General features: G+C 43.6%; 2 protein-coding genes across 2 annotated transcripts in view; one reads left to right on the forward strand and one right to left on the reverse strand.

The window, feature by feature from the left end:
* LOC132390060 (gastrula zinc finger protein XlCGF26.1-like) overlaps positions 1–13,279 on the reverse strand; it is a 71,249-nt gene that overhangs the window by 16,727 nt on the left and 41,243 nt on the right. The gene's annotated exons all lie outside the window — the stretch shown is intronic.
* On the forward strand, positions 8,934–10,074 carry LOC132390059 (zinc finger protein 239-like; the record flags this gene model as incomplete). Its single annotated transcript, XM_059962646.1, has 2 exons — positions 8,934–9,546; positions 9,631–10,074. Coding segments are annotated over exons 1-2 (867 nt in total), but the record flags the coding sequence as incomplete, so codon positions are not given.

The raw sequence follows: 13,279 nt of genomic DNA on the forward strand, positions 1-13,279 counted from the left end.
TGCCAGTTTCCCTTCCAATCAAGTCTGGCCAGCCTCTCTGTCATTGAAACATGGAGAAGTTCAGTACAGAAACATGCCATTTGGCCCAGCTTCTCAATGCTGGAAAGACGTTTAAGCTGTGGAATGCAATGACCTGCACCGGGACCCTAGCACCTACCATCCAGATACCCATCAAAACTTCTCTTAAATGGTAAAATCGAGCTGTCATACACCACTTGTGCTGGCATCTCATTCCACACCCTCATGGCCAATAATTTGTTCCCCATTAATTTTCGCACTTAAAATCAGTTGGAAAAGGCTGCTTGCATTTACCCATTCTATACCGTTATATTTTGTCTACATAGAAACATAGAAAACTACAGCACAATACAGGCCTTTTGGCCCAAACATATCCTTACCTTAGATCTACCTAGGCATACCCCTAGCCCTCGAACTTTCTAAACTCCATGTATCCATCCAGGAGTCTCTTAAAAGACCCCTTTGTTTCCTCCTCCACCACCACCACCATGGACTCGTGCATGCACTCACCACTCTCTGTGTGAGAAAAAGAAACCATCTTCTATACTTCTAACAAATCCTCAAATCAATATTGTTTCCTTGTTTATTTTTAGAGCTTTTTTCAGGTGTGTAAGATGATGAGGGACATTGATCGTGTGGATAGCCAGAAGTTTGTTCCCAGGTCAGAAATGGCTAATATGAGGGGGCATACAGACTTTTAAGGTGCTTGGAAATGTAAACCGAGGGGATGTCGGGGGGTATGTTTATTACGCAGAGAGTGTTGGATGTGTGTAATGCACTGCCAGCAGCAGAGTCCGAAGCAGATACAATAGGGTCTTTTAACAGCCTCTTAGATGGGTACATGGAGCATAGAAAAGTAGAGGGCTGTGTGCTGGGAAGTTCCAGGCAGTTTCCAGAGTAGGTTACATGGTCGGCACAGGACTGTGGGCCAGAGTGCCTGTAACGTGCTGTAGATATCACTGTTATATGTTAAGGAGCAAAACAACTTTGGTTAACTTCCGATCATCTGGTCCCACCCCCATCACTAAAGATGACTTAATTATCTCTGCCAGGGACCCAACAATTTCTGCACTTGACTCCCACAGGGTCTAATCCACCCTAATCTGCCTCAGGATAGGAAACACCTCCTCCACTTTAGTCAGTACAGGATCCACGATGTTAATGCCGCTTTTCCAAACTTCCATAGACTCTGTGTCCTGTCTCCTGACTAAATAGAGATTTTTAAAAAAAACGAGGATCTCCCTATCTGCTTTGTTTCCACACATGGATTGCCACCCTGGTCTTACAGAGGACCAACTTTCTCCCTTGCAATCCTTTTGCTGTTACTCTATCACTAGAATCACTTAGGATTATCCTTCATCTGTTTTGTGAGGGCAAAACATGCTTTCATTTAGCCATCCTGATTTATTTCTTATGTGTTCTCTTGCATTTCTTATACTCCATAAGAACCTGCCTGCCTATTCCTGTTATACAATTCCATTTTGTGCTTCACCAGGGTCTCAATATCTCTTGAAAAACAAGGTTCCCAACAGTTTCTGTCTTTACCTTTTATTCTGACAAGGAGATACCCGCTTTGTACTTTCAAAATTTCGCTTTGAAAGACTCCCATTTACAAAACACACCTTTGCCAAAAGGCAGCCTGTCCCAATCCACAGTTGCCAGATCCTAGTGTTGATTCCAGGTGTTGATCCATGCCCTGAACACATCCGCCTTTCCTACGCTGCTCCTTGTATTGAAATATACAGGGCTCAGCATATTCACTGCACCACACTCAACTTTTTCATTCCTGACTTTGTCTGAGGCCTGAACAAAATCTTTCTCCACAACCCCTCCACTATCTGGTCTGTTATTCAGCCTCCCATTCCCCCTGCAACTTTAGTTTAACACTCCTTACCCCCACCTCCCACCATGCAGCTCTATCAGCCCTTTGGCTTTCCTCTCCCAGACCAATAAAAAGGAGGTGCATACCAGGTACAGGCAGATAGGAACAAATGGGGTACTTATGAAATACAGGAAATTCAAGTGAACACTTGAAAGAAATAAAAGAAGACATGAATTTGCCCCAGCAGACAAGGTGAAGGAGAATCCTCAGGGATTCTGCATATATGTTAAGAGCAAAAAGATTGCAAGGGAAAAAATTAATCCTCTGCAAGATCAGAATGGTAATCCATATGAAGGGATAACATAGATTTGGGAAGATTTTTTCTGCATCCGTATTTACTCAGGAGATGGACACAGAGTCTATAGAAGTGAGGCAAAACCACATCAACTTCATGGACCCTGTACAGATTACAGAGGTGGAGGGGTTTGAGGCAAATTAGTGTGGATCAATCCCCAGGGCCTGACAAGTTGTTCACAGGGACCCTGCGGAAGACAAGTGCAGAAATTATTGGGGCCTTAGCACAGATACTTAAATCATCCTTAGTGACTGGTGAGGTACTGGAGAATTGGAGGACAGACAATGTTGTTCTGATGTTCAAGAAAGGCTGCAAAAATAAACTAGGAAATTATACGTTGGTGAGCTTGACATCAGAACTGGGAAAGTTATTGGAATGTGGGTACAGGAACCAGGTATATACTGTAAGTATTTGGATAGGTGTGGACCGAAAAAGGATAGGCAGCGTGGCTCTAGCCAATCTTATAGAGTCTCTCGAGGAAGTTATAAGGAAAGTGGATGAGGACAAGGCAGTGGATGTTGTCTACATGGACTTTAGCAAGGCACTTGACAAAGTCTCATATGGGAGTTTGATCAAGAAGGTTCAGTCACTCAGCATTCAAGATGAGACAGTAAATTGGATGAGACACTCTCTTTGGGAGAAGCCAGAGTGTGGTAGCAGATGGTTGCCTCTCTGACTGGAGGCCTGTGTCTAGTGGTTGCCACAGGGATCAGTGCTGGATCTGTTGTTGTTTGTCATCTATATCTGTAATCTGGATGATAGTGTGGTTAACTGGATCAGCAAATTTGTGGATGACAACAAGACTGGGAGTTTAGCGGACTGTGAGATTTATTTCTTATGTGTTCTCTTGCATTTCTTATACTCCATTAGAACCTGCCTATCCCTCTTATGTAACTCCATTTTGTGCTTCACCAGGGTCCCAATATCTCTTGAAATCCAAGGTCCCTACAGTTTAACATATCCTCTTCGCTGACGATCAACATTGCTGCACCTCAGAGGTGTGTGCTTAGCCCACTGCTCTACTCTGCATACACATGTCTGTGTGGCTAGGCATAACTCAATCACCATCTACAAATTTGCTGACGATACACGCATTGTTGGTTGATTCTCAGATGGTGATGAGGGGGCATACAGGAGTGAGATATGCCAGCTAGTGGAAGGGTGCCACAGCCGCAACCTGGCACTCAACGTCAGTAAGACGAAAGAGCAGATTGTGGACTTCAGGAAGAGTAAGATGAGGGAGCATGCACTAATCCTCATAGAGGGATCAGAAGTAGAGACAGTGAGCAACTTTAAATTCCTGGGAGTCATGATCTCTGAGGATCTAATCTGGTCCCAGCACATGGATGTAGTCAGAAAGAAGGCAAGACAGTGGCTATGCTTTCTTAGGACTTTGACGCGGTTTGGCATGTCAACAAATACGCTCAAACACTTCTATAGTTGCAGTGTGGAGAGCATTCTGACAGGCTGCATCACTGTCTGGTGTGGAGGGGCTTCTGCACAGGACCGTAAGTATCTGCAGAAGGTTGTAAATCTAGTCAGCTCCATCTTGTGTACTAGCCTACAAAGTATCCAGGACATCTTTAGGAAGCAGTGTCTCAGAAAGGCAGCGTCCATTATTACTGTCCTCCAGCACCCAGGGCATGCCCTTTTCTCATTGTTACCTTCAGGCCTGAATGAAGGCACACACTCAGTGATTCAACAGCTTCTTCCCCTCTGCCATCCGATTCCTAAATGGACTTTGAAGCTTTGGACACTATCTCACTTTTACTGTTTTTGCACATTTTTAATGATCTATCCATTACACATAATTTATTTAATTGTTTATTTCTAATGTTTTAATGTATTTATTTTTTTATTATTATTATTATTATCTATGCTAGGCTATGTACTGCATTGAACTGCTGCTGCAAAGTTAACAAATTTCACGACACATGCCGGTGGTAATCAACCTGATTCTGATTCCGAGTTTCAATCTTTACCTTTTATTCTGAGAAGCACATAACCGCTTTGTACTTTCAAAATTTCACTTTGAGGGACTCCCATTTACCAAACACACCTTTGCCATAAAGGAGCCTGTCCCAATCCACAGTTGCCAGATCCTAGTATCTTAATTCCAGGTGTTGATCCATGTCCTGAACACATCCGCCTTTCCTACGCTGCTCCTTGTATTGAAATATACAGGGCTCGGCATATTCACTGCACCATGCTCAACTTTTTCATTCCAGACTTTGTCTGAGGACTGAACAACATCTGTCTCCACAACCCCTCCACTATCTGGTCTGTTATTCAGCCTCCCATTCCCCCTGCAACTTTGGTTTAACCCCCCCCCCCTTACCCCCACCTCCCAGCATGCAGCTCTATCATCCCTTTTGCTTTCCTCTCCCAGATCAATGAAAATGAGGTGCATACCAGGTACAGGCAGATAGGAGCAAATGGGGTACTTATGAAATACAGGAAATTCAAGTTAACACTTATGAAAGAAATAAAAGAAGGCATGAGGTTGCCCCAGCAGACAAGGTGAAGGAGAATCCTCAGGGATTCTGCAGATATGTTAGGAGCAAAAGGATTACCAGGGGAAAAAATTAATCTTCTGCAAGATCAGAATGGTAATCCATAAGAGGAGACAAAATAGATGGGAAGATTTTTTTTCTGCATCCGTATTTACACAGGAGATGGACACAGAGTCTATAGAAGTGAGGCAAAGGAGCATCAACTTCATGGACCCTGTACAGATTACAGAGGTGGAGTTGTTTACTGTCATAAGGCAAATTAGTGTGGATAATTCCCCAGGGCCTGACAAGTTCTTCCCTGGGACCCTGCGGAAGACAAGTGCAGAAATTGTTAGGGCACAAACACAGTTATTTAAATAATCCTTCGTGACAGGTGAGGTACTGGAGGATTGGAGGACAGACAATGTTGTTCTACTGTCCAAGAAAGGCTCTAAAAATAAATAAGAAACTGTACGTTGGTGAGCTTGACATCAGTCGGGGCAAAGTTATTGCACGTTATGTGCAGGAACTGGAGATGTGAGTATTTGGATAGATGTGGACTGATTAAAGATAGACAGCATGGCTTTCTGCATGGTAGGTCAGGTCTAACCAATCTTATAGAGTCTCTCGAGGAAGTTATCAGGAAAGTGGATGAAGGCAAGGCAGTGGATGTTGTCTGCATGGACGTCAGCAAGGCACTTGACAAAGTCTCATATGGGAGGTTGGTCAAGAAGGTTCAGTCACTCAGCATTCAAGATGAGACAGTAAATTGGATGAGACACTGTCTTTGGGAGAAGCCAGAGTGTGGTAGCAGATGGTTGCCTCTATAACTGTAAGCCTGTGATTAGTCGTGTGCCACAGGGATCAGTGCTGGATCTGTTGTTGTTTGTCATCTATATCAGTAATCTGGATGTTGGTGTGCTTAACTGGATCAGCAAATTTGTGGGTGACAGCAAGATTGGTGGTGTATTGGACAGCGAGGAAGACTATCATGGCTTGCAGTGTGATCTGGACCCGCTGTAAAATGTTTTGAGAAATGGAAGGTAGAAGTTAAAGCAGAAACGTGCGGGGTGTTGCAGTTTGGTAGGACCTACCAGGGTGGATCTTACACAGTGACTGTTCGGGCACTGAGGAGTGCTGTAGTGGAAAGGGATCTGGGAATACACGTCTATAATTCACTGAAAGTGGTGTCACAGTTTGGTAGGGACGGAAAGAAGGTTTTTGGTACATTGACCTTCATGAACCAAACTAGTGAGTACAGGAGATGAATGTTATGTTGACATCGTACTAGACATTGGTGAGGCCTAATTTGGAGTACTAAGTGCAGTTTTGGTCACCAACCTACAGGAAAGATGTAAAGACTTTGAAGGAGTTCAGAGAAAATTCGCAAGGATGTTGCCAGGTCTGGAGGACTTGGGTTGTAAGGAGAGATTGAACAGGTCAGAACTTTATTCCATAAGACCATAAGACAAAGGAGCAGAAGTCGGTCACTCGGCCCATCGAGTCTGCTCTGCCATTTTATCTTGAGCTGATCCAGTCAATTAGTCCCATTCCCCCACCTTCTCACCATAATCTTCGATGTCCTGGCTACTCAGATGCCTATCAATCTCTGCCTTACATACACCCAATGACTTGGCATCTACTGCGGCCCGTGGCAACAAATTCACCACCCTCTGGCTAAAAGAATTTCTTGCATCTCTGTTCTGAATGGGCACCCTTCAATCTTTAAGTCATGTCCTCTCGTACTGGACTCCCCCACCATGGGAAACAACTTTGCAGCATCCACTGTGTCCATTCCTTTCAACATTCAAATGTTTCTATCAGGTCTTCCCTCATTCTTCTAAATTCCAAGGAGTACAGTCCAAGAGTGGTCAAACATTCTTTATACGTTAACCCTCTCGTTCTTGGAATCATTCCAGTGAATCTTCTCTGAACCCTTTCCAAAGACAGCACATCCTTTCCTAAATAAGGAGTCCAAAACTGCATGCAGTATTCCAAGTGAGGTCTTATCAGTGCCTGATGGAGCCTCAACATCACATCCCTGATTCTATACTCTATTCCTCTAGAAATGAATGCCAACATTGCATTTGCCTTCTTCACCACCAACTCAACCTGGAGGTTAACGTTAAGGGTATACTACACGAGGACTCCCAAGTCCCATTGCGTCTCAGAATTTGAATTCTCTCCCTATTTAAATAATAGTCTGCCTGTTTCTTTCTTCTACTAAAGGGCATGACGATACACTTTCCAACATTGTAATTAATTTGCTGCTTCTTTGCCCATTCCCCCAATCTATCCAAGTCTCTCTGCAGACTCTCTTTCCTCACCACTATCAGCCCCCCAACTATCTTTGTATTGTCAGCAAACTTAGCCACAAAGCCATCTATTCTATAATCCAAATCGATGATATACAATGTAAAAAGAAGTGGCCCCAACATAGAACCCTGTGGAACACCACTGGTAAACGGCAGCCAACCAGAATGGGATCCCATTACTCCCACTCGCTGTTTCCCACTAATCAACCAACGCTCTATCCACGTATGTAACTTTCCCATAATTCTGTGGGCTCTTATCTTGTTTCGCAGCCTCGTGTGGCACCTTGTCAAATGGTTCCTCAGTGAAGACTGATGCAAAATACTCGTTCAGTTCCTCCGCCATCTCCTTATTTCCTATTACAATTTCTCCAGCATCGTTTTCTATTGGTCCTATATCTACTGTCACCTGTCTTTTACTCTTTATATATTTGAAAAAGCTTTTACTTGAAAATAATATCTGTCTTCCCACTAATTTTGCTTCCTTGTTTGCCCTCTGCTTCGCTTTTACTTTGGCTTTGACTTCTCTTGTCAGTAATGGTTGCGTCCTTTTTCCATTCGAAAATTTCCTGAGGGTTCCTTCACTCTATCTCACTAATTACTTCCGGTTCATTGCACAATACCCAATCCAGTACAGCCGATCCCCTAGTGGGCTCAACAACAAGCTGTGATTATGAAAATTGACAAGGGAGAGCCAATCATGTTGTGATCATTGCTTCCTAAGGGTTCCTTCACTTCCATCTCTCTCATCACCTCTGGTTCATCACACAATACCTAATCCAGTACAGCCAATCCCCTAGTGGGCTCAACAACAACCTGTTCTAAAAAGCCATCTCGGAGACATTCTACAAATTCTCTCTCTTGATATCCAGTGCCGACCTGATTTTCCCAATCCACTTGCATGTTAAAATTCCCCACAATTGGAATTCCTTGGAATGTAGAAGATTCAGGGGAGACGATGGAAGTACACCAAAATTATGAATGTTATAGATGGGGTAAATGCAAGCTGGGTTTTACCACTGAGATGGGGTGGGACTACAACCAGAGGCCATGGGTTAAGGGTGAAAGGTGAGGGGAAAATGAGGGGAAACGTAATCACACTGATGGTCATTCAGGTATGGAATGAGCAGCCAGTACAAGTGGTGCAAGCAAGCTCAATTTCAACATTTAAGAGGTCCGTATAGGTACCTGGATGGTAGGAATATGGGACTGGGCAGTTTAAATAGTTCAACACAAACTAGGTGGCCCAAAGGGCCGGATTCTGTGTTGTACTTTTCAATGACTGACAAGAACCTGAAATAATATGATTATTCATTTAATTCCTTTTAACAACTGTGTGGACCAACCATTCATTTGGGCAGGAAATGTTTACATGGCTTCAAAAGTGTGGCACTTTATATTGACAGTAGATAAAAGAAAATCCCAGCGACACATCAACAAAGGGTATCTGCATGAGAGTGGTCAGTTACTGTGGGGCCAGGCACCCATGCATCTCAGTGGGAACAGGGAATAATACTAATGGAGAGAGTCAAACTGAGCCAGGTCACAGATTGGAGATGGCAGAAATGCCCCATTCTTATTCCAGATACCAGCACTGTGCCCATTTGGAAGATGATTTCTCTCTCCAACTTGGGTTGAACCTCACTTTAACAGTGTGATGTCAGATCACACCTTGACAACTCAAGTGATCTAATCTGAAATGTTGTCCTTCACTTTATGATGTACTATAAATCTTTCTTCAGGTTAAAAACGACAAGGAAATTATCTACGGGTTTGTCTGACACAACACGCTGTTTTGCTGTCTATGTCCAGATATTTAAGAAGTGAAACAAGGGATTCACTCAATCATCATTTCTACTCAGACTGTGGGGAGTGATTCATCGATCATCTGACCGACTGGCATGCTGTCAATTTACACGGGGGGAATCCATTTATCTGCTCAGACAGTGGGAATGGGTTCAGTCGGTCATTTCAACTGAAGGTACATCAGATGGATCTCCATGGGGAAGGCCATTCACCTGTTCTGTGGGTGAGAATGGATTGAGACGGTCTTCCTGTCTGTTGGATACGCCAGTCAGTGCACATTGAATTTGTGGGGAAGGATTCACTCAGTCAACTGACCTAATGGCTCTACAGCGAGTTCACACCGGGGAGCGGCCGTTCACCTGCTCAGACTGTGGGAAGGGATTCACGTTGTCAGCTCATCTGCAAGCACACCAGTCAGTTCACACTGGGGAGAGGCCATTCACCTGCTCGGACTGTGGGAAAAGATTCACTTCATCATCTCAACTTAAGATACATCAGCGAGTTCACACTGGGGAGAGGCCGTTCACATGCTCGGACTGTGGGACAGGATTCACATTGTCAACTCACCTACTGAGACACCATTCAGTTCACACTGGTGAGAGGCCGTTCACCTGCTCAGACTGTGGGAAAAGATTCACTTTGTCATCTCAACTTAAGGTACATCAGCGGGTTCACACTGGGGAGAGGCCGTTCACTTGCTCAGACTGTGGGAAGGGATTCACTCAATCATCCTACCTACAAGCACACCAGTCAGTTCACACTGGGGAGAGGCCATTCGCCTACTCGGACTGTGGGAAAGGATTCATTTCATCATCTCAATTTAAGGTACATCAGCGAGTTCACACTGGGGAGAGGCCGTTCACATGCTCAGAATGTGGGAAAGGATTCAGTTCATCATCTAACCTCAAAGTGCATCAGCGAGTTCACACTGGGGTGAGGCCGTTCACATGCTCAGAATGTGGGAAGGGATTCACTCAGTCATCCAACCTACGGAGTCACCAGCGAATTCACACTGGGGAGAAGCCGTTCATTTGCTCAGACTGTGGGAAAGGATTCAGTTCATTATCTAACCTTAAGGTGCATCAGCGAGTTCACACTGGGGAGAGGCCGTTCATCTGCTCAGAATGTGGGAAAGGATTCACTTCATCATCTCACCTACTGAAACACCAATTAGTACACACTGATGAGAGGCCATTCACCTGCTTGGACTGTGGGAAAAGATTCACTCAGTCATCCCACCTACAAGCACATCAGCGAGTTCACACTGGGGAAAGGTCGTTCACCTGCGCAGAGTGTGGGAAAAGATTCACTCAGTCATCTGCACTTAAGGTACATCAGCGAGTTCACACTGGGGAGAGGCCGTTCACCTGCGCAGAGTGTGGGAAAGGATTCACTTCGTCATCTACACTTAAGGTACATCAGCGCGTTCACACAGGGGAGAGGCCGTTCATCTGCTCAGACTGTGGGAAAGGATTCACTCAGTCATCCCACCTGCGAGCACACTACTCAGTTCACACCAGGGAGACTCTGGTCACTTGCTCGGACTTTGGGAAGAGATTCTCTCAACCAAATCAACCAAATGTGCATCATTGAGTTCACACTGGAGAGCCCATTCACTGGATGTGTGTCAATCACTGTTGCTGAATGCAATTTCGAGACTGACTGTCGGTGCTGAACTCTGCAATTATTGCTGCTGCTCACCACACCCAGTTCTGCACCCTGGTCACTGGGCATGAGAAGGGTTTCTTCTGCTGCATATTCACCTTTAATGGGATAAGTGTTTAATACTCTGGACCTGAGACAAATAAATCAGTTCTATTTGAAACTCTGTCTCTGGTACTTAGTGAATTGATAACACAGTAGAGAGTCAACTCAGGCTGCCTGGACCTTGCCGAGATTCAATTCCACGACAATCCTTTTAAATCATCCCCTGTTGGTCCCCTCTCACTCTCCCTGTGGTGATGGGTTCCAAACAGTCACCACTCTGTGGGTGAAGAGGTTTCCCTTGAATTTCCTGCAGACTGAAGAAGTTGAGCTGACTGCAGTTCTGTCTGAGATGTTCTTCGCCCCTCAAATCTCTGGATGAGGAAGAATGACATTGGTAGTTAACCTCCTTTGTCACGACTCATTTCCATTTTATGGGTCATTTTTCCTACTTACAAAGGGTTGTTGAAAACACCAGTGTCGTTTAAAGACTGAAAGCAGAATGGGAAGCCATCAGTTGGATGTTCAAAGAATCATGGTCAGAAGCCAGAGGCAGGTCTGCACAGGGTAGAGTTTGGGGCTCTGGAAGATGGTTGGGGTAAGAACGTATCATGAGAAGGGAATCAGCAGCAGTGAGTGGAACTGAATAACAGAGTAGGAACATTTCGAAGCTGATTGACAGAAAATAATTGGGTTGTCTGACTGATGACAGAAACAATACCTGTTGTGAGGTGCTCCATTGGTCGAGGGAGATGTGGGTGTTGGGAATGGTTATATCTATTGAGGGAGTTAGTCCTGCTTGTTCATCCTGTAATATAATTTCTGGATGGTTATTGTATAACCATATAACAATTACAGCATGTAAACAGGCCATCTCGGCCCTTCTAGTCCATGATGAAAGCTTACTCTCACCTAATCCCACCAACCTGCACTCAGCCTATAACCCTCCATTCCATTCCCGTCCATATACCTATCCATTTTTAAAAAAATATCGAACCTGCTTCTACCGCTTCTACTGGAAGCTCCTCCACACAGCTACCACTCTCTGAGTAAAGAGGTTCCCACTTGTGTTACCCCTAAACTTTTGCCCCCTAACTCTCAAATCATGTCCCCTTGTTTGAATCTCCCTTACTGTCAATGGAAAAAGTCTATCCGCATCAACTCCATCTATCTCCTTCATAATTTTAAAGACCTCTATCAAGTCCCCACTCAAACTTCTACGCTCCGACGAATAAAGACCTAACTTGTTCAACCTTTCTCTGTAACTTAGGTGCTGAAACCCAGGTAACATTCTGGTAAATTTTCTCTGTACTCTATTATATTGACATCTTTCCTATAATTCGGTGAACAGAACTGTACACAGTACTCTAAATTCGGCCTGAACAATGCCTTGTATAATTTTAACATTACATCCCAACTCCTATACTTAATGCTTTGATTTATAAAGGCTCGCATACCAAAAGCTTTCTTCACAACCCCATCCACATGAGATTCCACCTTCAGGGGACTATTCACCGTCATTCTATTATCTATGCCCCATAGATCACTCTGTTCTACTGCATTCTTCAATGCCCTACTATTTACCATGTATGTCCTATTTTGATTAGACCTACCAAAATGTTGCACCTCACACTTATCAGCATTAACCTCCATCTGACATCTTTCTGTCCACTCTTCTAACTGGCTTAAATCTCTCTGCAAGCTTTGAAAACCTGCTTCAAAAAGTTCAATATGTTTTATCAAACATGACCTTCCACCCACAAATCCATGTTGACTGTTCCTAAACAGACCCTGTCTAATCAGATAATTATATATACCATATCTAAGAATATTTTCCATTAACATACCCACCACTGATGTCAGACTTACAGGCCCATCATTGCTAGGTTTACTCTGAGAACCCTTTTTAAACAATGGAACAACATGAGCAATGTGCCAATCCTCCGGCACCATCCCCCTTTCAAATGACAGAAATATTTTTGTCAGAGTCACTGTTATTTCTACACTAACTTCCCTCAAGGTTCTAGGGAATATCCTGTCAGGAAAGGAGACTTGTCCACTTTTATATTCTTTAAAAGCTTTAGTACTTCCTCTTCGTTAATCCTCTTAGTTTCCATAACTACCCGACTTGTTTCCCTGACCTTACACAATTAAATATAATTCTCCTAAGTGAATACCTATGAAAATAAAATTTTCAAAACCTCCCCCACTCGTTTCGGCTCCACACAGAGCTGTCCACTCTGATTCTCTAAGGGACCAATTTTATCCCTCATTATCCTTCTGCTATTAATATAACTGTAGAAACCCTCTGGATTCATTTTCACCTTTCTTGCCAAAGCAGCCTCATATCCTCTTTTAGCTTTTCTAATTTATTTTTACATTCTTTATATTAGATTCTTTTTACATTCTTTATATTAGATTCTTTTTACATGCTTTATATTCCTCGAGCACCACAATTGCTCCATGCTGCCTATATTTATTATAGATCTCTCTCATTTCCCTGACCAAGTTTCCAATATCCCTTGAAAACCATGGCCCTGTCGAACTTTCAACCTAATAGGAACATAAAGATTCTGTACCCTCAAAATTTCACCTTTAAATGACCTCCATTTCTCTATTATATCCTTCCCATAAACAAATTGTCCCAATCCACTCCTAAATCTTTTTGCATCTCCTCAATGTTAGCCTTTCTCCAATCAAAAATCTCAACCCTGTTTCCAGTCCTATCCTTCTCCATAATTATTTTGAAACAAATGGTATTGTGATCACT

Source organism: Hypanus sabinus, unplaced genomic scaffold (genome assembly GCF_030144855.1).
Source record: "Hypanus sabinus isolate sHypSab1 unplaced genomic scaffold, sHypSab1.hap1 scaffold_754, whole genome shotgun sequence".
Taxonomy (NCBI): domain Eukaryota; kingdom Metazoa; phylum Chordata; class Chondrichthyes; order Myliobatiformes; family Dasyatidae; genus Hypanus; species Hypanus sabinus.